Source organism: Anguilla anguilla, chromosome 17 (assembly GCF_013347855.1).
Source record: "Anguilla anguilla isolate fAngAng1 chromosome 17, fAngAng1.pri, whole genome shotgun sequence".
Taxonomy (NCBI): Eukaryota; Metazoa; Chordata; class Actinopteri; order Anguilliformes; family Anguillidae; genus Anguilla; species Anguilla anguilla.
Genome location: NC_049217.1, coordinates 7,013,496 through 7,039,179, shown reverse-complemented (window position 1 = coordinate 7,039,179; position 25,684 = coordinate 7,013,496). Strand labels below are relative to the sequence as shown.

General features: G+C 44.8%; 1 protein-coding gene across 2 annotated transcripts; it reads right to left on the bottom strand.

The window, feature by feature from the left end:
• Positions 1-1,734: 1,734 nt before the first annotated feature.
• Positions 1,735-21,161, bottom strand: LOC118216322 (glycine-rich cell wall structural protein 2). 2 transcript variants are annotated; one of them, XM_035397414.1, is made up of 16 exons: positions 20,982-21,161; positions 17,696-17,743; positions 17,431-17,484; positions 16,423-16,452; positions 15,963-16,034; positions 15,813-15,860; positions 15,418-15,462; positions 14,986-15,042; positions 10,114-10,173; positions 9,795-9,836; positions 9,648-9,713; positions 8,180-8,353; positions 6,986-7,033; positions 4,098-4,136; positions 2,609-2,662; positions 1,735-1,967 (listed from the first exon to the last, which is right to left on the bottom strand). In XM_035397414.1, exons 1-16 carry the CDS (start codon positions 21,046-21,048, stop codon positions 1,963-1,965), a joined length of 909 nt encoding a protein of 302 aa, XP_035253305.1. In that variant the 5' UTR covers positions 21,049-21,161; the 3' UTR covers positions 1,735-1,962. The 2 variants fall into 2 exon arrangements, with proteins under 2 accessions (XP_035253305.1, XP_035253306.1); XM_035397415.1 differs by lacking the exon at positions 8,180-8,353.
• Positions 21,162-25,684: the final 4,523 nt, after the last annotated feature.

Genomic DNA, 25,684 nt, shown 5'->3' with positions numbered 1-25,684 from the left:
GGAGTAATAATTTTGGGGTAAAAAATGGGGTAATTTTTCAGTCGGATTCAAGATTTGAGAGGCACATTAGTAAGGTCACCCAGGCTTGCTACTTTGAATTCATACGTACAATCATACGTGCTTTTAATACTTCTAGATTGGGCTGCCGTAACGCTTTGTAATCAGAGATAAATGGCCAGGATTTAGCTCGACTTCCCTTTGACCACAATTCAGCAACTAGGCTATTAATGAGAACTAAACAGAGATCCCGCACAACTCCAGTCTAGTCCTCCCTACACTGACTTCCCATAGTATTTTGAATTGATTTTGAAATTCTAATGATGACTTTTAAAACTCTACGTGGCTTAGCCCCTGACTACATCATCAAACCTTTAGAACCCTACAAGCCAGGGAAGCAGCTCAGATAAGCTGATGAGGGCCTCTTTAATGTTGCACAGCTCCGAAGTGGCATGGTTAAAAACAGAAAGAGAATGAGCTTTCAGTGTACGGGCTCCTGCACTGTGAAACGCTTTACCAAACATGCACCAGCAATACCGAAGTTTAAGTCTCTTTTAAAGACACATTATTTTAGACTTGTCTTGAACTAATTGTATTCGTTTTTAATTGTTTTATTTTTTATATGTTGTCTTTTCAGTACCGTATATTTTTCCATACTTTCATTGTAAATTCTTTTGCCATGTCTCATTTGTACCTTTCACTATGTTTTTAACTGTATTTGCAGCTTCTTTTTTTTTGCTTTTGGAAAGAGCATTGAGTGCACAGCATGAAAAACTTGAAATGTAGTCATTATTTATTTATTTATTTATTTAATTGTTTTATTTAAGTTCACACTAATAAAGACCGCCGCAAAAACAAAGCGGAAGCATGCTTTTGCATTTGATGAATAATATATTAGGTTCACCACCAATTACACAATTACACCCTTAAACACCAGAAGGACAGAAGGAGTACACAGGCCCACTATATATTCTTCTGACCCTCCGCCTCATTCTGTGATGTGTTGCGATTTTAGTCTGAACTAAATAGCAACGGCATGTTTATATTGCCGTATAACATTTCTTTAACTTTGTGATAAATAAGAGGAAGCCGTGTGGTTTCCGGCTTAGAGATTGGGTTTCAGTAACACCACAGCCAAGGGGACAGAACGTTCGTGCTAACAAAAGACCAACGCAAAAAAAAACAACCTGCGATACGGTCACTGTCAAACCTGCATCTAAACCACATCTAAAACATTGAAATATATTTTTCCAAAAATGAATCCAGTAAATTAGCATGTGATAAGGGACAAGGAACAAAAGTACTGAAATAAACAACATTTTCACGCAAGCTTCGATACTTAGACATGGCAGTTTGTGAATCTTAAGATGGAGGGAGGCAGTCTATATATTATTATTCATAGTGAAACACCATCCATTTTGTGAATCCAGGCATTTACATGCCTCCTAATTTGATGGCTGGGCTTCAATCAGCAATTTTCGTTAAATTTAATGCACAAACAAACACAAGTGTTATGTATTTTCTTTACAAAACCTACTTTGTATTTATATGTAGTTCTTCTGTTAATAATTAAGGACAGATGTGGACTGAAGGCAGGTTTGAGGCTTTCTAATTTGGATTCTAATTAATCGGTAGGGAGAACAGAGTACACTTGTGACTCACGTCAAGATACCGATAAAGGTGCCAAAAACGAAAGAAGAGACAGACAGACGGACAGATGGACAGACGGAGACTTGGTACAGGTGCTTTCTGAGCTTTAGTGAGGATATGCACATAAGGAGACCGCAGTCTCAGAATGGACGGGTGCAGGGAATGAGGCAACAGACTGAAACAAAAAAGTACAGATGGGGAGCAAGAAAGACAAAAATAATGAAAACAGAAGTGATCGACAACAGCGACAAAAACGCACGAGGGAAACACGATGGAGCCGATCTTCAGTTTTCATTCAGGGCTGCGGGGCTTGAGTTAGCCTGGGAGAGGGGGAGAGAGAGAGAGAGAGAGAGAGAGAGAAGGGAGGAGAGGCAGAAAGAGAAAGGAGGAGAGGGGGAGAGAGGGAGAGAGAGAGAGAAGGGAGGAGAGGCAGAAAGAGAAAGGAGGAGAGGGGGAGAGAGGGAGAGAGAGAGAGAAGGGAGGATAGGCAGAAAGAGAAGGAAGGAGAGGGGGAGAGAGAAGGGAGGAGAGGCAGAAAGAGAAGGGAGGAGAGGGGGAGAGAGAAGGGAGGAGAGGCAGAAAGAGAAGGGAGGAGAGGGGGAGAGAGGGAGAGAGAGAGAGAAGGGAGGAGAGGCAGAAAGGGAAGGGAGGAGAGGGGGAGAGAGGGAGAGAGAGCGAAAGAGAAGGGAGGAGAGGGGAGGGAGGGGGAGGAAATAAAGGTGGAGAGGGGGACAGAGAAGGGAGGAGAGAGGGGAAGAGAGAGTGAAGGGAGGGGAGAGAGAGGAAAGAGAAATGGAGAGCGAGAGAGAGAAGGGAGGAGAGGGGATTGAGAGGGAGAAAGAGAGAGGGAGAGAGTGAATATATTGTTTACTCATCACAGATAGGGCAACACTGCACTTGAACACAGTATGATTTTTAAACCAGAAGAAGGGGCAGGATGAGGAATCCCACACTCACTCACCGTTCAGACCATTATCCAAGAACTCGTTCATCTCAAATTTGCCGCTTTTCGCCGCTGCAGACAGAAGCAAACGATCAAAAAATCATCATTCCTGCAAATCTGACATTAATGTTTCCCTCAAAATTTGTGTCGCAGTCAACTGAAATTAATGACACCACTTGTGTGTATAAACGCTCAGTAAATGTTTGGCCTTGTGTGAAGGGAGAGATTCATCACTTTGAGGTTTCGATACGTAGGAACATGTGAATGAAGTAAAATGTAAACTTCATGTTCATGAATACGGAGTACCTGGTGTGTGTAGAGAATGTGTAACGAAGCTGAGCGTGCTGGGGTTAATCTACAGGCACACAGAGCCAAACCAGCTGCAAACACTGCAGAAACGACACACACTTCAGTGTGTCTGCACTCCGCAAACTGCCTGAGCAGGACGGCAAAATCTAAAAACACGGACAGAGGTGAGCTACGGTCATTAAGAGGAGAAAGGGATTAAAAAGAGACGTTGCAAATAACGAGGAGACAGAAAGACACACGGCCCCTGCAGTCAGGTATAAAGAAACAGGAACCACAGTGGAACATGCAGGAAACGGGAAGTAAATGATGAAATATCCCTTCCTCTCCACACAGCTGCTGTAAAGCCCTGAGTCAGACTGTGTCCCTGCCAGTCTCTGTTACACCGTGCGTTTGGGTGCAGTGGCTGTCCATGGTAACTGTTACTAACGTGGTCTTGCTACACCGTCTGAGTCACAGCACTGCTGTTTTTACTCACCGCGTGTCCATGTTGTAATCGCGGCCAGTGTGTGTGAAGGCCTGAGTGTGACTCTCGCGTTCCTAGGGTGTGTGATGCTAACGTGCGGTCCATGTGTGTGAGCATGTTACTGCACGGGCAGCAGTGTAGTATAATGGGTAAGGAATTGCCGGTGTACCCTTGAGCAAGGTACTTAACCTGCGTTGCTACAGTACATATCCAGCTGTATAAATGGATGCTACATAAAACGTTGCGTAAGTCGCTCTGGATAAGAAGTCCGTAATGTAATGTAATGCATCCTAGCATGTGTGACGCTGACGCGAGGTGCTACTGTCGCATCCTAGCACGTGTGACGCTAACGCGCGGTGCTACTGTCGCATCCTAGCATGCGTGACGCTAACGCGCGGTGCTACTGTCGCATCCTAGCACGTGTGACGCTGACGCGCGGTGCTACTGTCGCATCCTAGCACGTGTGACGCTAACATGCGGTGCTACTGTCGCATCCTAGCATGTGTGACGCTAACGCGCGGTGCTACTGTCGCATCCTAGCATGTGTGACGCTAACGCGCGGTGCTACTGTCGCATCCTAGCATGTGTGACGCTAACGTGCGGTGCTACTGTCGCATCCTAGCACGTGTGACGCTAACGCGCGGTGCTACTGTCGCATCCTAGCACGTGTGACGCTAACGCGCGGTCCATGCATGTGTGCCCGTTAATGTCTCGCCCTAGCGTGTGCAACGTTACCTGCTGGTGGGACTCCGGCACCCAGGTACGCTCCTTCCCCTGAAACACACAGACAGAGGCGCACAGCTTGAGTCTGCTTTCACGTCAGACCTGCTGTAAACGCGGAGTCGTCCGCTCGCTGAGAGAGCGACCCGCACGTTCAATGCACGGCAGATCATTTCTGGCTACAGTTCACCGGTGGATTTTTCCCAGGCGGAGCCTGTGCACCGTACGGAAATCCAGCCGCGTGAGTCGCCGATGAGGTCTCCTCAGCACAAGGACATTGCGTGTTGCGTTTAATTATATACAGACGCTCAACAACAAATCCAAATAGCTCATTTCAAATCAACAGTGAAGTCTCTACAGCCCATCTACTTGAACAAATATCAAGGCCATTAGTTATGATTAAGAACTAATGGATTAAACGCAGACAGTCAAACATAATAGATTTAATTTTTTGTATTTAACCTTTATTTACCCAGGGTAGGTTCACTGAGCACGGATGCTCATTTGCAGGAACGCCCTGCTTCACACTCACACACATTCACACCTGGGAGCTGCCCAGTACAACCACAATCCTCTATTGTTGGCCACTGAGCAGCTCCACTAGAGGGAGAGAACATTTTTTAGCCAATTAAATCAGGGGATGATTAGGTGGCAAGTTTTTGTGAGAGCCAGATCTGGGATTTTAGCCAGGACACTGGGGAACCGCCTACTCTTTGCGAATAGCGTCATGGGATCTTTAATGACCACAGTGAGTCAGGACCTCGGTTTAACGTCTCATCCGAAAGACGGCACCTCCAACAATCCGAAAGACGGCACCTCCAACAGCACGGTGTCCCCATCACTGCACTGGGGCATTGGGGTCTATTTGACCAGAGGGAAGATTGCCCCCTGCTGGCCCACCAACACCACTTCCAGCACCAACTCAGTATCCCCTGGTGGTCTCCCATCCAAGTACTAACCAAGCCCACACCTGCTTCGCTTCAGCCAGTCGGCAGGAGCAGAGTGCATGGTGGTATGGCTGCTGGCATTTGGTGCAACCCAACATATAACAGCATTAATAAAAATATAAATTAATAAAAAATATAAAAACCCTGAAGTCCTTTCTTGAACAAACTTGTTACTCAGTGATAAAATAATTTCATGCCAAGTATTTCATGTCAAAGAGATTTTTAGTATTTCTTCTTTTCAGTAAAAATCACCTGTTAAAAACATTTGTCACTGGAAGACAATGCATTATTGATGCATAAGCATAAGTATTGCTGAAAGAAGAAAAATATGGTTGAACACGCATGAGCCACAGTGTGTGATTTGACATGCAGTAGTGCATGACTAGTAAAACATGATCTCGTGTTTGCTCAGGCACAATGCTCAGAAGCATGCACAAACACACACACGCACACTGCCACACACAATTACACGGAAACATGCGCACAATCACATGGAAAAACACACAGCTACCCACCCACAGGCACACACACACAATCACACCCACAGAAACAAAGGTGTTATATTGAGTCTTTAAATGAAAGTGAAACACTGAATTGAAAATGTTGTCGGGCTAACTTTGTGTTTGAGTTTAAGAGAAATTAAATTCATTCTGTTTGATTAATTTTCCCAGTATGGTGTTTTCAGAATAACTCAGATAGTCAGTTAGGAATTTCTCCTCACCAAAATAGTGGCACACCAGGCCCAGTAAAATTTCACAGACATAAAAGCATTAGTACAAACTGTGAGAGCACATACACACACCAGTGTTTCCTGTGAAATTGATCTCTCGGTGTGGTGGTGGGTGTCCGAAGGGGGGGTGAGGGGTGGGGGGGGGTTGGTGTAGCAAAGGCAAAAAAGCTCAAGACTATGAAAACATAACCTCTTGAGACTTCTTATAGGTTTTTTTAAAATATCTGAATCCATCTTTTAGCTCTGACGAGCTCTTGATACAAGGAATAGCAGTTTGCAAGAGCTAAAAAGTAGTTTTAGATGTACTTTAAAACCATAAAAGGTTTGTTAACCCTTGTATTGTTTGTAAATATTGAAGCAATATAGGCCTGCATTTTGAGTTATGGTGGGGTGAGAACAATTAAAAGAGCACATTGTCTATCTAGAAGTTCTATCTTCAAGAATAGAGGACTATATAACCAAAATTGATACTCAAGAAAAGTTGTCATCAACGAATGAGAGTTAACGCCAGTGCTTGAGATGGGCAGGAGCTGTCGGGACTTGTATATGAGGAACCGACTCTTCTTTTGATTACCAACATTAATTTATTTTAAACAGTATGTATTTTGATGAGTAGGTACAGGCACGTATTTTGGTCCAGTACAAACACTGGTTAACACTATGGTATTTTTGTAATATTTGAAGCGTCTTTTGGTCACCGAAGAAAAAAGCGATACTTTGACAGACAGTGCGACCTTCGCGCGCTGCAAGTCTTCCGACCGCCTCAGAAAGGAGCAAGCACGGAGCGCGCGGCCTAGGCTCTTTTTGAAAATATATATGTGGATATATTTGAAAGCGCATTTAGGCAGAAATATTTAGAAAATTTAACATTTTTAATTTATGAATTTAATATATAGGCTATATACAGTATATATAGAATTTATTATTTTATTTTTATTATTATTTACTTATTGTGGTGTGGCGGTAAGGATTTTGCCCTGGCGCCACGCCACGGCAAAACCTTACCAGCGGAAACGTTGCACACACACACAGTCTTGAAATGACTGTTAAGCCAATGTAGGGAAGTTGACCAATGAATTCTTCCTACCACAAATGAGTATGAAATCACATAGTCATCCACCCCTTTTATCTATGTGGTAAGCTGGTTTGTCTTTGATGAACTTTCCAGAGTTTGTGCAGTAAAACTGCCGCTCCCTTTGTCTGGACAGGCTGTCGTAATGACTCACCATATTTATTAGCAGCAGCATCCAATCCCAGTCCAGCAGCCAGCCCACCTGTAGCAGAAGAATGAGAGCTGCATCACCAATGGAAAACGATTGTCACATATTTTGTGCTTCCTAAACATGTGTGAAATACCAAACACTCATTCTGAGATCTTTGTAAACTAATTTACAGAGGCCTGCAGTAGATTTTTTTATGTCTGTGTTTATCAGTATTTAAACAGGTCTCTAAGCCCTGTGTTAATCAGTATTTGCCCAGGACTATCAGCTCTGTGTTTATCAGTATTTAACCAGGTCTCTCAGCCCTGTGTTTATCAGTATTTAACCAGGTCTCTAAGCCCTGTGTTAATCAGTATTTGCCCAGGACTATCAGCTCTGTGTTTATCAGTATTTACCCAGGTCTCTAAGCCCTGTGTTAATCAGTATTTGCCCAGGACTATCAGCTCTGTGTTTATCAGTATTTACCCAGGTCTCTAAGCCCTGCGTTTATCAGTATTTACCCAGGTCTCTCAGCCCTGCGTTTATCAGTATTTACCCAGGTCTCTCAGCCCTGCTTTTATCAGTATTTACCCAGGTCTCTCAGCTCTGCTTTTATCAGTATTTACCCAGGTCTCTCAGCTCTGTGTTTATCAGTATTTACCCAGGTCTCTCAGCCCTGCTTTTATCAGTATTTACCCAGGTCTCTCAGCTCTGTGTTTATCAGTATTTACCCAGGTCTCTCAGCCCTGCTTTTATCAGTATTTACCCAGGTCTCTCAGCCCTGCGTTTATCAGTATTTACCCAGGTCTCTGAGCTCTGCGTTTATCAGTATTTACCCAGGTCTCTCAGCCCTGTGTTTATCAGTATTTACCCAGGTCTCTCAGCCCTGTGTTTATCAGTATTTAACCAGGTCTCTAAGCCCTGTGTTTATCAGTATTTACCCAGGTCTCTCAGCCCTGCATTTATCAGTATTTACCCAGGTCTCTAAGCCCTGTGTTAATCAGTATTTACCCAGGTCTCTCAGCCCTGCGTTTATCAGCATTTACCCAGGCCTCTAAGCCCTGTGTTAATCAGTATTTGCCCAGGACTATCAGCTCTGCATTTATCAGTATTTACCCAGGTCTCTCAGCTCTGCTTTTATCAGTATTTACCCAGGTCTCTCAGCTCTGCGTTTATCAGTATTTACCCAGGTCTCTCAGCTCTGCGTTTATCAGTATTTACCCAGGTTTTCCTGATTCCCCAGGGCTGTGGATTGGAAGGCCTGCCCTACATAGGGCATGGCCCCCTCGCCCAAACTGTCAGCCTTGACCATGGCCCCAAGCCCGGCAGGAATCATAGGCTGGCCCCCGTAGGACAGCTGACTAGCACCAGCGACAGGACCAACACCAGCACCCACTGAATGGATTTACCAAAAAAGAGAGACAATGACGGATGTAAGTCAAAACACCCCTTTTATGTTTTCCACCTTTTTGTCCCTCTTTTCTCACCGTATTCCCCTGATTTACCATTTGGTTCGAGAGCCCCAAGGGCTCCCAGGCTCAGTACTGGACTACCATAGGCCCTAGCCCCAACCTGGCGGAAAAACAAATTGGGGTAAACTCTCAAGTTGCTGTGTTCAGTACTAACTCTATCCCTCAACACCTTTTAGCCCAAGCGGCCAAAACTGCACTGCGTTTTTGAAGCTAACTTCCTTGTCTTGTTGAGAGACATTGCTCTCTAGCATCAGTGTGGTTTGCACCAGCGTAGGTGTTTCAGCCACCTGTTTTAATGTAGGTCAGTGGTAACAATTTGTCGTACGTCGCTCTGGATAAGAGCGTCTGCCAAAAGCCTGTAATGTGACAATACAGACAAAACATGAAGTCAATCATTTTTTGCCACAAGAAAAAGTAGTCACAATAGGTGTTTTTTCTTCGTCAAAAGTGTCCCTATATGCCAATTTGTTAAGTTATCGTGCTATTTGGACAAGACGGTAATATTTTGTGGATGAATCAGGGACAGTCTGCATCACTTCCGAGTGACCCGCATCTCACGTGCTTAGTGGATGAGCAGACTACTGCGCATTCTCTGGCTCCAATTTGTACAACATGGTGGTGCCCACAAACTACACCTCCCAGGCTTCAAAACCCTTTTCACCAAGCCCATGAAGATAACAGGTGACGTCACAGTGACTTTGTCCAGGCTATGGTTCAGCCCCAGTGTTAAGCTAAAGGGATGTGCTGCTATGGCTAGGAACTGGTTCATTTTTAAGGTCCATCGCTAAAATAAACAGATTAGCCCCTGAAGTTATGACCTGGTTCGGTAAGGTCCATTGCCAAAATAAACAGATTAGCCCCTGAAGTTATGACCTGGTTCGGTAAGTTCCATCGCTAAGAGGAACAGATTAGCGCCTGAAGTTATGACCTGGTTCGGTAAGGCCCATCGCTAAGATAAACAGATTAACCCCTGAGGTTATGACCTGGTTCGGTAAGGCCCATCGCTAAGATAAACAGATTAGCCCCTGAAGTTATGACCTGGTTCAGTAAGGACCATTGCTAAACTAAACAAGGTTATGACCTGGTTCAGTACGGTCCATCGCTAAGATAAACGGATTAGCCCCTGAGGTTATGACCTGGTTCAGTAAGGACCATTGCTAAACTAAACAAGGTTATGACCTGGTTCAGTAAGGACCATCGCTGGTTTGACAGCTTACCTGCACCCTTCCCTGCCTTCGCAGCCAGTCCAGCACCATCAGCTAAAACCGCAGGGAGGCCCAACCCTGAAACACAATCATAATCGCACCTTTTATTATTAACCAGGACAACAATAACCAGGTGAATCACTGTGAAAGCACACCTACCAGCACCATAGCTGTTTCCACCCATGTAGCCATTTCCGTAGCCTGGGGAAAAGGACAGGTGTAGAAACAGGAAACAAAGAACAATATCATCACATCACAGGAAGAATGAGACAGGCCTAAAGTAGAGACTCCTTATAGGTTGGCCTGGATTTCCAAGACTGGGGAACTGGCCCTAACCTGAATCAGTGGGAATTCAGTTGATGTGGTAGTCAGAGCCAAGATGGCAGTGTACCAATCTGTGCATGCTGGCATTGCTTACAGTGGATGTGGCAGTTTGAGCCAAGATGGCGACGTACCAGTCCGTGCATGCTAGCATTACCTGCTCCGTAACCATTGGCGAGTCCTGCTCCAGGATACCCAGCAGCCCCAGCACCGTAACCTGAGGAGGGCGGGAGGACAGGACAGCACTGTCAGCACGCAGCGCTCCCTTTGGACCTTTGCCGCATCACCAACCGCTCCATTCTATCACCCACTCAGGGAGGCCTTCCGCTGACTGCAAGCAGGCACACTGGACAGTGCCCCTGGGCCGTGAAGCGTAACGTTAAATCATTTTGTTCCCAAATCGATTAAGGCGGGTGAAGATGGAGAGCGCTCATCCACACAGGGTGATCACACCAGGCATTGAGGATGCATTCTGGAGCTCAAAGACACATGCGATAATGAATGTCTGGAATTCAAAGACGCACATGCAGTAATGACTGTCTGGAACTGAAAGACGCATGTGATAATGAATGTCTGGAGCTGAAAGACACATGCGATAATGAATGTCTGGAATCCAAAGACACATAGGATAATGAATGTCTGGAATTCAAAGGCACATAGAATAATGAATGTCTGGAACTCAAAGACACGTGCAATAATGAAGTCTGGAACTCAAAGACATGCGATAATGAAAGCCTACAATTCAAAGACATGAAAATGATTGTGTGGAACTCAAAGACATGCGATAATGAATGTGTGGAACTCAAAGACATGCGATAACGAATGTCACTGGCGCAAATTGGCTGGAAATGACGCAGTGACCAGTGCATGCAGCTTGACTCAGGACACCGCGATACACTCCCAATGAGTTTACCGGGTCTGGTGGCTTTAGCGCCCCGTCCAATGGGCAACCCTGCTCCTGCTCCGTTACCTGGAGACCACAAGGTCGTTACCACACAGTGCTTAACCAACACTCTCCCAGCATGCACCTCTCTCACACTGACACAGAAGGTCTCACTCATCCGTCCAATGACAGATGAGCATGGATGAGACATGCAAACAAAAGTTTCGACCAACAAGTCGCAGCTGACAGTAATAAACATGCTATTAGTGTAAGGAAGAGACACGTGTCACAAAATCTTTCTGCGTTGGCAGTGTCAGTTCACTGCACGTCACAGTGTATTGCCTGAAAAATAAACCAATGAACACTTTCTGCTAAAGTCTCACAGAACACATGTGCAGTCTGACAACTGAAAGACTCTTTCCGGCTGCATGTGCACTGAAACCATTTGAACTGTCTGACCTGTGTTCCTGTTTTTCAGTCAACCACAAGTTCATTAACCAAACAGGATGGATCTTCAGACTCGTAAAAACAGACACCAGGTGTAAAGAATTAAAACTACAAAAGTTCAGTACAGTCAAACAGCCGTAGCAACCAAAGTGATGTTGCCTATTTTTGACAAACAAGTTCCCAGTTAACTAAATGTAGAGAGAGATGCTAACAATGGGAGATTGCCATAAAGAGACTAAAACCGCAGGGATTAAACCTTTCATCCTCATATTACACAATAAAATAATCATGATTACCAGGCTTTATCGCCATGCCGATGGGGAATAATAACGACAATAATAATATTTCCTGTAATACACCAACTACTGTCTACTACAATGAGTACCAAAACAATACTCTATTTCCTATTTTCTATGTATAGCACACAGGAGGATCAGCACATTGATTATGTCATCAAACACAAAAGGAATAATCAAGGTGGTCATGTAGTTGATTGCCACAGACTCTGCCAGTCATCTGCATTCTATACTTAGGCACTGACTGGGAAGTCAGTCAGTTTCATTTCTGCAACTAAGGAACAGACAAAACTGAGAAGGGCACTCAAAACACAAAAAGGACTGAGTCATTTAGCACACCTACAGTATAAGAACATACAAATGTATAATGAGGAGAACAGGCCATTCAGCCCATCTAGAACATAAGAACTTAAGAACACATAATGAGGAGAACAGGCCATCGAGCACACCTAGAACATAAGAACATAAGGACACATAATAAGCACAACAAGCCATTCAGCCCATCTGGGCCCATTCACTGACCGACTAGACAGCACCCAGTACTGTATCAAGCCTACATGACCTGGCAATCTGCTCCACACATTGACAACTCAACGTGTAAAGAAATATGTCCTGATATTCATGCAAAATGAAGCAGGGGATAAAGCATGCCGGGCGCGATACACACCTTCACAGTCACCTAGAGAACGTGAGGCGTTTACCTGAAGGAGCGGATTCACCACCCTGTCCAATGGACGCCCCCCCTCCAGGTCCGTAACCTTTGGAACCACAAACGTATCCCAGACAGCGACTGATAAGCTCCAAGTCACACTCCAAATATTCTCAACTCAAGACTACGCTAAACACAAGTTGATGGGCACATTTCTATGAGACAAATTACCAGCATCTTTGTGAAAGAAAAACAGATAGTCTCTCGTTCAGGAAAGTTACAGAAGTGCTCATTTCTCTGGCTTTGGGTTTTTTTGTGTGTGTTAATTATTTAGAGCAGCTCATTTTAACCCTGTACCACTGGTTTATAATCCGCACTTTAACACACCCTAGTTCTGATCCCTGATGTACTGTACTGCACGTTTTCCATACTGGGAGCAGTCCATGTTTGGTCAGTTTTGGCTATTAACATCAGACTTGCTCAGTCATTTTTTCGAGGCCATAGAATTAAAAAAATAATTCAAATTGTGCAAAATAAGTTCAGGCACACATTTCTTTTGCAAATATATCACACAAACAAGTTTAATTTCAATGTGAACTGAAATCTATTTTAACTTTGTTTTATAATGTCTGAACAGCAGCAAGAAAGACAATCTATAATGCAAATCAGCAAGAAGAGTGCTCAGTAAATAAACGTATCATTTCATTACATTATATTCTTTATCTTTTCAGAGCTGTGCCAATCGAGTTTCACTGTAAATATTAACAGCTCAATCAAACCAACCAAATTATAGGGCAGCTGGAAAAAAAAAAAAAGCTAGCCTACTCCAGGGTGAAAACACATCGCACAAACCCACAGATATATACCCACAGATAACTGGGCCATCTGCAAACCACAGCTCTCATCTGGAGATCAACCCTTAATGAAGCAAAAGAGGCTTACAGCAACATGTCTTACAGGGCTGCCATTTTAATGAGCATTTGAGCTGAAGGGAAATTTCCATTTTATTTTATATTTAATGGACAATAAAGTTTTCTATTCTATTCTATTAAACCTGCAATCGTCAGCATTGAGGAAGACGAGCACATGCGCGCATGCAACGGGTCAGACCTTCGTTAGTACACAAAACGTAGGGGACACGCACTGACTGGTACATAAATGAGATGTTAAAATGCAATAAATGAATGCGCATGAAAGCGGACACAGATTAGGACGGGTAATGAATCATGCGGATAAAGGCGAGGAGTGTCACACACATGACTGCGGCCGTTCCCTGTGTTTGGCTGCTTCACCAGCCTGCCCATTGGAATACACAGGTCCTGCCCCTGCCATCAGCAGAGAGATGCACCGTCAACACACTGTGTGTGTGTGTGTGTGAGAGAGAGAGAGCGTGTGTGTGTGTGTGTGTGTGTGTGTGTGTGTGTGAGAGAGAGAGCGTGTGTGTGTGTGTGTGTGTGAGAGAGAGAGCGTGTGTGTGTGTGTATGAGAGAGAGAGTGTGTGTGTGTGCGTGTGTGTGTGTGAGTGCGTATGTGTGTGTGTGAGTGAGCGTGTGTGTATGTGCATGTGCTATGTGCATGCGTGTGTGTGTGTGTGCGTGCGTGTGTGCATGTACGTATGTGTGCATGTATGTGTATGTGTGTGTGTGAGAGAGAACGTGTGTGCGTGTGTGTGTGCGTATGTGTGTGTGAGTGAGCGTGTGCGTATGTGTGTGTGCACGTGCATGTGTGCATGTGTGTGTGTGTGTGTGAGAGAGTGTGTCTGTGTGTGCATTATCATAGTGTACTTGTATCATCATTTATTGCTTTTAGCTGAGTAGCATTTTGTCCTTGATTGTTGTTCATTACTGTGTATAAATCTTTATTCTTAATACTTAATCTTACAATGTTTCACAGTGTCTCTTGTATAAAGTGCATTGTGCACCTGCAAAAAAGGGGAAAAACAAAGGCTAAACATAAGTATCATTATCATTATTACTGAGCCACCATTGAGTGATCATAAGCCTACTAGGCCTCCTCCACACCCTGTTTGAGGAGAGGGAGTGGGGGTGCAGCTGACAGAGAGAGGATGAGGAAGGACTGAATAGAAGGGACAAGCTGTTTCACCTGGAGGAGAGAGACCCGGAGAGAAGGCAGGGAAAGGAGGGTAACAGAACGAGTGAAGTGCGAACATATGTACTGAGGGCGGTAAATCACCAGGAAAAACCACAGGTATCACACAGATGGCAGGAGGCCATTTTAGAAGCACACAGGTACACCCTAAACACTGCAGGCTCCACCCACAGATCAGACACACCCAATCACTGCAGGCTCCACCCACAGATCAGACACACCCAATCACTGCAGGCTCCACCCACAGATCAGACACACCCAAATACTGCAGGCTCCACCCACAGATCAGACACACCTAATCACTGCAGGCTCCACCCACAGATCAGACACACCCAAATACTGCAGGCTCCACCCACAGATCAGATACACCCAATCACTGCAGGCTCCACCCACAGATCAGACACACCCAAATACTGCAGGCTCCACCCACAGATCAGACACACCCAAATACTGCAGGCTCCACCCACAGATCAGATACACCCAATCACTGCAGGCTCCACCCACAGATCAGACACACCCAATCACTGCAGGCTCCACCCAGAAAGCAGCAGCTTGTAGAGATTTTTAGCAGTTTGTAGAGATGTGTGTGTGTGTGTGTGTGTGTGTGTGTGGGAGGTGTGGCCCAGCGAGCTCTGATTGGCTTACCTGCGGCTCCGCCCAAGCCCAGTCCTGCTCCAGCATAGGTCCCAAAGCCTCCATAACCTGCGGGGGGGGGGGGGGGGGGGGGGGGGGGGGGGTGGAGGTTTAGCCCCTGGTGTGAGTCTTTGCACGCAGGCCCACTCTAGCAATGACTCAGCCAGACATGTTTAATCTGCATTAGTCTGCGGTTCAGTAGCGCAGTAAACACGCCCCGCCCTGTAACTCATCCTCCACTGAAAAAACACAGAACAGGAAGCAGTAATCACTATTTGCACTGTTCCCTATCTTTATCATTACATTCTGCATGTTAGGCCTGGCTGCTAGACACACAGACAGGCAGACACACACACACACATGTGGGAGACAGACACTATGAGGTCCATGTTACATCACATGCAGTGTGCAGAACAGAGCAGACAGATCCATATGAACACTTACCTCCGAAGGGTTGCCCTCGGTAACCATAGGCACCACCAGCATACCCTACAAGCACAGATAAGGTTAAATTCACACAGTAGAATACTGCATACATTTCAGCCACTCTTACTCCCTCACATACAGTACACATACACATACACACACACTCACACACGCACACACACAACTACACAAACAAGTACACACATATCTGTACTCACTCATAAACCTACTTGACTCACACCCGCACACACACAAACACACACTTGCACACATGCACTCACACAAAAACACACATTCACGCACGCACGCATGCACGCACACACCACAACACACACAAGTGCACACATATCAGCACTCACTCAGAAACATTCTTGCACACACACGCACAGCCACACACACACACACACACACACCTCTGGGCAGTTTCATTCCTAATCCAGTCCCGAGCCCCAGACCAGCACCTGAAATCAGAGCGGCAGAAATGACCACAGAAGCTCTTATGAGAGGAATAGCTGAAGCAGTGGCTACAGCAGACATGCTAACAGAATAGAACAGGACGTTACCGTAACCACCGTAGCCTCCCAGGGCCCCATATCCTGGCCTCATCTGTCTGCCCAGCACTCCCCTATAGGCTCCTGGGTAACAAACAGCCAGACCAATCACACACCTTCTTACATCACTTCCTCTCTCTGCATCACCCAGTGCAATGATGAGGACTTCAATCGTAATACAAATACACATATGGATGTAAGAGCCAAATCAAAAATGTACAAATATCACAGCCTGGATTAAAATGCATTGCTTTGTTCAATGATTAAGTGAATGGATTGGTGACTGTTTCAGATCCAGACCAACTGTGTGCTGCAGGTTTACCACAGACTTCAGTGCCAGGCTCGGAAGCTTCTATGGTGCTTATGGATGCAGGATTTAAATTATCATACGTGCTGGGACGCAAGGCACATTCCATATTTTTAAAGGAACTCTTAGTCATCTTAGGTAATGGGAACACAGTTCACAGCTTACCCATTCCAAGCATGGCTCCAGGATAGCGACCTGGCGGTAATACAAACTGCATTAGAAACTGCGACGCGACAAAAATCACAACGTCAGAACGCCGATGAACAATAAAAAAACATCAAGCCTGGTGTTATGTGTCGAGCAGAGGAAGACATATTGAGAAGGAGAACTTGCAATAATGTTTTGTTAAAATGAAAACAACAACAATTTCTAACATACCTTCCATTACAGACAGAAGGGAAGCATTATCCCAATGACAACAGCAAAAATAATTTTCAGAGATCCACAATTTTAAAGGCATACTATGCAGGATTATTTTAGCCTTGCTGTGGTCTTGTATTTACAATCAAAGAAGTCTCCTCTTCCGTTTTCAACTGGCTGGATGGCTAGGGGCAACATTATTACCATGAAATGAGCGACTGTGAGCGACAGTTAGAAGGCAAATTCAATTACAGCTCAATTATGTTGAATGTATACCTTATACATAATAGTGATTTTACTGTTGGGACTTTTATTCAGAAATTTATTTCAGACCCTTGCAAAAGTCACCCTCCAGCATAGGATGTCTTTAAACAAACATGCGAAGCACAGCTTAGCTGTGTTGTGTGCTTGAGGAAAGCAGGTGCCTGGTCTTCAGATTCAATCAGGTCTTAACCCTCCTGTTATGTTGCGGGTCAAATTGACCCTTTTTAAAGTTTGAAAATCTAGGAAAAATACTTAAAATTATTTTTTCAGTATGAAACTTCTTCTACTGGCCTTAATTAGTGTAATCAACATTTTAAATGAAAATGGTTCATTTCATGTATTTGCAAACCCCCCCTGTATGGGGATTGACCCGGGAACATTTTTGCTGTACCTAAAAAATGAACAGAACAGGAGGGTTAATTACACTGATTACTAACAATCCTATGGATTCCACTGGAATTCAAATAGCAAGGTTTCAAACAGCTGCTGGTCGCCAGGGAAACCCTGGGATTCCCTCCCACACCTGATTCTACATCCCCTCTGACTTACCAGCTGTCCTAGCAATCCCTCGTGTCCCAAGAGCGCCCAGAGAAAGGCCGGCCCCTAAAAATCACAAGACAAATCGCCGTGGGGACCGTGAGTCCTCCTCTCCAATCCTCACTACACATGTGCGGCAGGCATAAACCGTGTTTCTGGAGCATTAGCTGTATTAGGAAAGGGGGGGGGAAGGGGTGGCACTAGGATAGTGTGCTGGTTCATCACAAGGCTAACTGCTCTCCTGAGAGGTTCACGGGTGCTATGAAAGGCGGCTTACCTGCAGCCTGGGCCCTTCCAAACCCGAGCCCGGTTTCAAGGGTTGTCCCTAAAAAAGAGGACATGAGGGCATTCATGTCAGCTGTAATATCACCAGGACTCCCAGCTCCAGCCATTACATTACAGGCATTTAGCAGACACTCATTCACAGCAACTTACACAACTTCATTTTTTATTTTATTTTTATTTTTATTTTTTACATAGTATTCATTTACACAGCTGGATATATACTGAAGCAGTACAGGTTAAGTATCTTGCTCATCTCGCAGAACAGCAGTGTCCTACTTTTGGGTTGCAAGCCCAGCTCCCTAACCATTAAACTACACTGCCATCCTAGTACTGAGGGCTCCCTGTGTATGCTGGTCGGGTCCAGCCAGTAAAGGTTCTGAAAACATCTTCAAGTTCTCCCATAGTTTCATGCTTAAAAACATTTTAACACGATGCAGGTTTGGCTCATTAACATTGAACATTTCTCCCACAGCCACATTTAATTTCAGTGGCGAGAAATCCACACGGTCAGGAAACCACTTCGCTGGTTTCCGCTGTAGGTCCATCAGATGTAACCTCTTTCAAATGAAGTCTTTTGCTCCAGAAAGCCAAAGCTTCGCCATCAGAACTGATATGAATACAGGTGTTAAAATCAATAAGGAATTTTCATGGATATGTGAAATGTGACGTAATATGGCATTAAGAGGGTAAACAGCCTTCAGCAGACACTATGAGCATCCAGTTACGAACAGCTGACAGCGCGTTGCGACTGAGAGGATTGAGTTGTGGTTGGAACGAAAACAGCATGCACAAGAGCTCACCAGCTGCCTTGAAAACCTCCTGCTCTGAAGCCCATGCTCATGGAACCCGGGAAAATATTAAGCACATTTAAAATGAGCTCATAGCAGCAGCTGCCTGAGGTGAACGGATCAGATCGTGACCCAGTCATGTGAGGACAGGGTCTGTGCAAAACGACTGACCGAGTCACGCTGCGCAGTTAACGCTCTCGCAGAGACACAGCTGGTGGTAAAGCGTAAGATGACGTAAAGCATACAGTGGCAACAAATTCAGCCCAAACTGACCATTTCAGAGAACCAGACCACGGAGAGAGAGAGAAAGCATCCATTCACAGAGAATAAAAAGGCAAAATTGACAGACTAAACTCCTCTCTCGCGATGGCCTGTCAGATTTGGAATCGCACTTCCCCCCGATGCTCGCACCCTTTGATTTTGAGCCAGAATGGAAGCGGCAGGGGAAGCAGAATGTGATCTTATTGCCGGGTCGCACAGTCACTTGGGAGAAACCCAGTGTCGTAAGACCCGCACAGTAAGGTACTCCCAAAAAAGTCCCTTTTGACAAGGGCGTTGGAAATCTGACATGTAATAGCCAGAGTCGGTACAGGTATTAATTTTTTTTTGTATGGCTTAGTGATTTCTCCATCATTTCAGGATCAGGATGATTCTCCTACCATAGATGTTTCTGTTTCTGACGGGTAACCTAATTCAACCACTGACAGGCAACACCATACAGCCAAACACATCCCTCAGAGTGTGTTCCTCTCCATCAGTGCATTTTAATAGGGTCAGGCTGTGTGGACACTGTCAGCAGTGTTGGGGAGTAGTTTAACAGAGTACTCTCCCCACCACTGCCTATCAGACATGTGCAATGAAGACTACTGACACTGACCAGTTGATCTGCATGGGAACTGCATTTGACAACACGCGATACCCGTGGTAATCACAAAATTAACTTAGATACAAACGTGCCAATAATATCAGTTGTGTAAATGCAAATTTTGATTGACATCTTTGAAATGTACTGATGGAAAATTAATTGCTGTGGTTTCAACATTTGCGGTATTTCATTTGCTTAGCTGCTGTAGATTGCTCATCAGTGAGAAACAGTCATCCTCCTCAGAGATAGAGAGAGAGTGAGAGAGAGAGAGAGAGAGAGAGAGAGAGAAAGAGAGAGAGAGAACGTGAGCAAGAGAGAGTGACAGGGAGAGAGGGTGAGAGAGAGAGAGACAGTATTTAGCAGTTAATTTAATAGTTAATAAATGTTATGTTACTGTCGTTTATGCTGTTATGGCAATATGTATTTTTAAATATGTCATGCCAATAAAGCATTTGAATTTGAAATTTGAATTTGAAAGAGAGAGAGAGAGAGAGAGAGAGAGAGCGAACGAGTGAGGGAGAGAGAGAGAGAACAAGTGAAGGAAAGAGAGAAAGAGAGAGATGCCATTTTACAATAATAAACGTGCATGTGTGGAAAAGTTTATCTCAGAAATGAATCCAAATTGTGCACATGTTCACCCAGTGTATCTGATGACTAACTGGACTCATGAAGTGAAACTACCGGAGTCTCAGTGTCCTATTAACACCATCGGCACCCCCTGCTGGTGAAATGCCTAAATTGTATGAAGAGCACAAAGCTGCAGGATTTTCAAGGTAAAAGCTGTAGGTTTTTGAATAAATGGCTTCAGGTTTTTGAGTGAAATACTTCAGATTTTTTGTGTGGCTTGTATAGGTTTCTGGGTGGAGGTAAATACTATCTTTTTTGAATTAAAAGCTTTAGATATCTGTTGCACTTTTGATTTCGAAATAAGATAAACATTTTGATGAGCATATTGCACCCTTTGTGAGTGATAGTAAATATCTGTCAGCATCATAACCTACTTTTCGTAAAATAAAGTAAAAACAACAACATGAATGCAGCATTCTCGTTATTATATGAATTTATCATGAAGAACATATATTTTAAGTTTAAATTACCATATTTATTGCTGTTACTGCTATTACTACAATTACTACTGCTTCTGATGATGACGATGATGACAATAATAATAATAAGAAGAAAAAGAAGAAGAAGAATCTTATGGATATATTTACATATTTTATCAGCTGTTATCAGAACTTGGATGCACACCTTTTTTATTTCCACCTTTCAATTTAATAGAAAAAAATTGAAACCAAATAATAACTAACCATGAACTATTTTTACAAGTTTATCACTCTAAAATATAAAAATCAAATCCATTTTATTGAAAATGTAAAATTATTGTTCAAACAGAGATTTTTGATAAAGTAAGAATTTAATGAAACAGAGAATAATTCTGCACTGAAATCCAAGCTAGTGTCAGTTAGTTCGTGCTCTTCACTGTGACTCACCCACAGTAGATCTGTAAAAGGGTTTTCTCTTACTTTAAACAGTGACCTGACCTGTTGCTGTCTTGTGCGTGCCCATATCCCTCCCTCCCTCCCTCCCTCCCTCCCTCCATCCCTCACAAACTCTTCCCTTACCTCCTTGCAGACAGCACTGTGCCAGCCAGAGCACCAGCCAAGCTCGCAGAAGCCCCTGTCGCAGCATGCTGGAGACAGACAGACGGACGATCAGACGAACGGTCAGACGGACGGTCAGACAGAGAGGCGGAGAGATGCGTGAGATGGGTAGGTCAGCACGACAAAACAAGACAGCTGCCTCTGTTTCACCATAGCTTATATATACCCTTTCCACTGCTAACCTCCCCCCCGAACAGACCAGAAACCCGCCCTGCGATTGGGCATCGTAATATTCCGGTCTGACTCCACCCTCTCACCTCTGCCCATCAGAGACAATGCACAGATACAGGGCGACTGGGCGGGTGGCTTAGCACGTTAGCGCTGTGAGGGGAGAGAGTCAGACTGTGTGTGGACACGGGGCAGTTGGGCGGGTAGGTTAGCACGTTAGCGCTGTAGGGAGAGAGACAGACTGTGCAAGGACAGGCTGATTGGCAGAAATGATGGAGAAATCACTAAGCCATACAGTACGTTAGCACGTTAGCACTGCGCCATCAGCACACCACCTGGATACTTATCATCGGTATCATACCGATATCAATGGTTGCAGGGAATACAACAATAACAATAACTTATTACATGATGCATAAATAGCTTTAGACAAAAAAGCCATACATAAAACAAAGAAATAAAACAAAATAAAGACAAGAAACATTGAATACAACAGTGAAATTGGTTAAATAAGGGAAACCAAACACCACCTGAAGTGGAAACCGAACAAACCAGGCAGTGATGGCAGCCTTTTGCCGGGTCGGGTGCAGTGAGGCTGGGGCGGGGCGGGGCGGGGCGGGGGGGGGGGGAACCCACTCGGTGCTAGTGGGGCCCAGCCAATGCAGTATTCTATCACCCCAAACAGGCAGTGGGGCAAGTCTTACTTCAATCTTAGCCTCCAAACATGTTTTCGCCCAGGTGGCCTTTTGCAGAGAGGCATATTGACATATTAACGGATGACAGATACAGAGTTTCAAATGCCAGAAGAGAGACATGCAAAATGCCCAAGAATACCTATGAGGTTTGTAAGAAAGCAATTATTTATTATCACCAACTGATTTCTCTAATGACCCCTTTCGGCTACCCTAAAACATTCAATACAAAATAAATATGAGCATTACAATTTAGTCTCACAAATATATCAGCCAAGTCACGTATTAACACGGTCATAACACATCTCGTAATACACTAAAGACGAGACCGGAAAATATGGGAACATGCCTGTGGAACTGGTCTTAACAAAGAAAGACTTAAATTCACAATTGCGAAGGCACACTATACAAAGAGACTCAAACACAAACCTCTGTCAAAACACAGGACCCCCCCCCCCCATGATTAATATGCTAAATGAGTGACATGATGACATCACCAGACTTCACATGTCAGCCAAGAAAAAGGAAGTAGGGAACACAAGACAGAAAGAAAGGACCAGCAGGTTGAAGCCAAAGAGAGAAATTAAACACAGGACAGAAAAAGCCCCTTGCCAAATCTCGCACCACCCCCCCCCCCCCCATCCCCCCACCCCCATTCAACCAGAACCTCCGCCCATCCTGACTGTATAATATTTTGGTACAAATTGAGTTAGGAAATTTATATGAGCAAAACAAAAACAACAAATAAATGACACATGAGGAGAAATGAAACTGGAAATGTGAAAAAGGAAATTTGCAGGTTTGCTAAATTACTTCCAGCCTCGCCCAACAGGTAAATATACAAACCTGGAACATTAATAATGTCGTTTAATTCTCACTGTACTAGCAGAAAATATCCCCATTAAGTAAATGACAGCGTGTTCCTGTGAGGACAAGGCAGGAATGCCCTGATATCCCTCCAGAAATAAAGATCTTGTCCACTAACAGTTTTGTGTAATAGGTGAATGTACAGAGAAGTCCTGTGCAGCCAAACCTAAGCTATTCCCTCTGATTTTGACCCTGGGTCAAATGTGCTTGACTGACATCTGACTGCCCCTGACACAGACACACACACACACACACACAGACAAACACACAAACACACAAACACATTCCTATTTCCGTTTCAGACTGCAGGAGGGAACAGGAGAACCCTATGTGGATACACTGAGGTTCCCCTTAAATTCAGCTCCGGTGAGCCTTGTACTTATCTTACATCTTACTACAGACAAAGCCTTATTACAACAGCCAAATTTGTTTGAATGCAGACAGATCCTTGCTGCTGCAGACTTGTCCCAACTTGGGGACAATGCCCTCACTTTGATAAGTGAAATTCCGAGATCAGAGGGACGTAACCCACGGGTAGGAAGCAGAGGAAGCGGTCCACAGACCTGCACGGAATTCCACATCCGCATATGACCTGTTTGAGCTCGGAAAATCAGAGCACAAAGCCGCCAATTGGGCATCCAGCTCTCTCGGCAATAAACTTCACAAACAAACACCGCGGACAGGGACACTGACCGCCCAATACGTCAGGAGGCTGAAAGAGGATTTCTCCACTGGAGAATGAAGAGCCAAACGAGGATCGGAGAGAAACTAAAGCAAAATCGAGGGAATGCAGAACACACCAGCTTCCCCCAGACACCCCAAGTTTTCACGGGGTCCCCTACGGCAAGCTGGAGCACCAGGGGTCTGGCCGCATGCCAGACCACGCCAAATAACATTCACGCCCTTTAATTGCCAAGTGTTTGTGTAAACTGTGTGAACATTTGAATATTTGTTCCAGCATTTCTTTTGAAGGGGGAAATGCTACACTATACATGTAACAATTTAAGATGGCAGACCATGCTAGAAATTCCATTATTATCCTCTTTAAAGGTGCTCCTGTGTCTGAAATATCCCTCTATATCATGTCCAATTTTCCAGTTGTTTTTTTAAACAAAGCTATTGGTTCTGTTTTGGCATACCTACAGCATGAGAAATTATGTTTGTGTCTGAGAGGAGTTGCCCAGGTCTTTATGTGTCTTACTCCCATAAGCAATCTCAGTCCATTCAGTCTGTGTCCAAGAATGGATCTGTGATAATAATTAATTGTGCGTGTGCGTGTATGTGAGTGAATGTGTGCCTGTGTGTGTGTGTGCGCACCTGTGTGTGTGTGTATGCATGCATGCCTATATGTGTGTGCATGTGTGTGTGTGTGTATGTGTGTATGCGTGCGTGCGTGTGCGTGTGTGTGCGTGTGTGTGTGTGTATGTGTGTGTGCGTACGTGTGTGCGTGTCTCACACAGTCACAGTGAAAGCTGCAGCCCCTCCTCTCTATAGTATAAAACACTGATATAAAGTATGCATTCAAGTTGAAAAAACAAAAGTCACTGAACACAGGCATATGAATCACTTAACACAGAAACACAAATCACTGAACAGAGGAACACAAATCACTAAACACAAACTGCACTGTACTGTATTGTACTGGAGTGGATAAAGACTTCTAATCTCTTCCTGGAAATAAAGCACACCACAAAAGAGGGTGACCTCAGCATCACTAAGACTATTTGCTAATCCTAGTCAATGAGAAAGAGGGAAAGAGGGACTGAAGACAAGAGGAAGTTTCTAGATCGTGAAAGACCTGTATTGTATTTACAGATTGTCGCATTCAGTCTCTTGCAGTTCTCATTCCTTACTGCACCCAGAAGACTGCAAGGGTTTTTCCTCCTGAAAGTGGTGGAAATGCCAGGATCTTTTAACAGCAGTTTAAACAGTCTGTTTACACATTCCCTACGCTTCTCCATTATGAGCTAAAAAGCAGAAAGGCAGAACTGATTACATTACATTAAAGGCATTTAGGGGATGCTTTTATCCAGAGCGACTTACACAACTTTTACATAGCATTTTACATTCATTGCATCCATTTATACAGCAGGATATATACTGAAGCAATGCCGATTAAGTACCTTGCTCAAGGGAACAACGGTGGTGTCCTACCCGGGAACCGAACACGTGACCTTTCAGGCCCTACACTGATCCTGGATCAGCAGTCCTACGCTGGGATGCTTTACGAATATGCCTCCTGCTGCCCGACTGACAGGAGCTCTCCCACCGGACGGGCAAATCAGCAGTGTAGCACAGCGGGTAAGGAACTGGGCCTGTAACCTAGAAGGTCACAGGTTCAATTCCCGGGTAGGACACTGCCGTTGTGCCCTTGAGCGAGGTACTTAACCATGCATTGCTTCAGTATATGTCCAGCTGTACAGAATGGACGCGTTGCGTCTTTCCCTAAACACAGACGGGCTGGGGCGGGGCGGGGCGGATGGACAGACGGTGACGGGCGTATTGATGCATCGCTTTACGTAGCGTTTCGAACACACCGCGCGAGGACACAATGCGCCTCAGTCCCGGGAGTCGAGGCGAACGCGCTCTCTCCCCCCCCCCTCTCCCCGCTTCATTTACCTCTCTCCAGGTGCGCGGCGTGAAGCCGCCACGCCGGACCCTTACCGCCAGGTGTTCTCGGCGCCTGCCAGCTCGTAAGGCTCTGTTTGGCCGCGCTCCAGTCTGAGACACGTACAGAAAAACGAACCTCTGGTCATTTTATGAGGGGGGGGAAAAAACTGTAAAAAATTTCTGTACAGACAGCAAGGGAAAGATTTAGTGAGCGCGGCTTTGACGGGAGAACACGGTTTGCGCGGTATTCGTGTCCCGAATGCTGGAGCTTTCGTCATGTAATGACACTGCACAGTGTCAAAATAAACTCTGACAGAGTGCATTTTA

What these genes read in the sequence shown, in the direction of transcription:
- LOC118216322 (XM_035397414.1), bottom strand. Translation starts at nt 21,048, where the DNA reads ATGCTGCGACAGGGGCTTCTGCGAGCTTGGCTGGTGCTCTGGCTGGCA. An exon ending in GGGAGGCTACGGTGGTTACG is followed by an intron (nt 15,861 to 15,962) that starts GTAACGTCCTGT and finishes CTCTGATTTCAG; the next exon opens with GTGCTGGTCTGGGGCTCGGG. An exon ending in GAAGGCAGGGAAGGGTGCAG is followed by an intron (nt 8,354 to 9,647) that starts GTAAGCTGTCAA and finishes AAATCCATTCAG; the next exon opens with TGGGTGCTGGTGTTGGTCCT.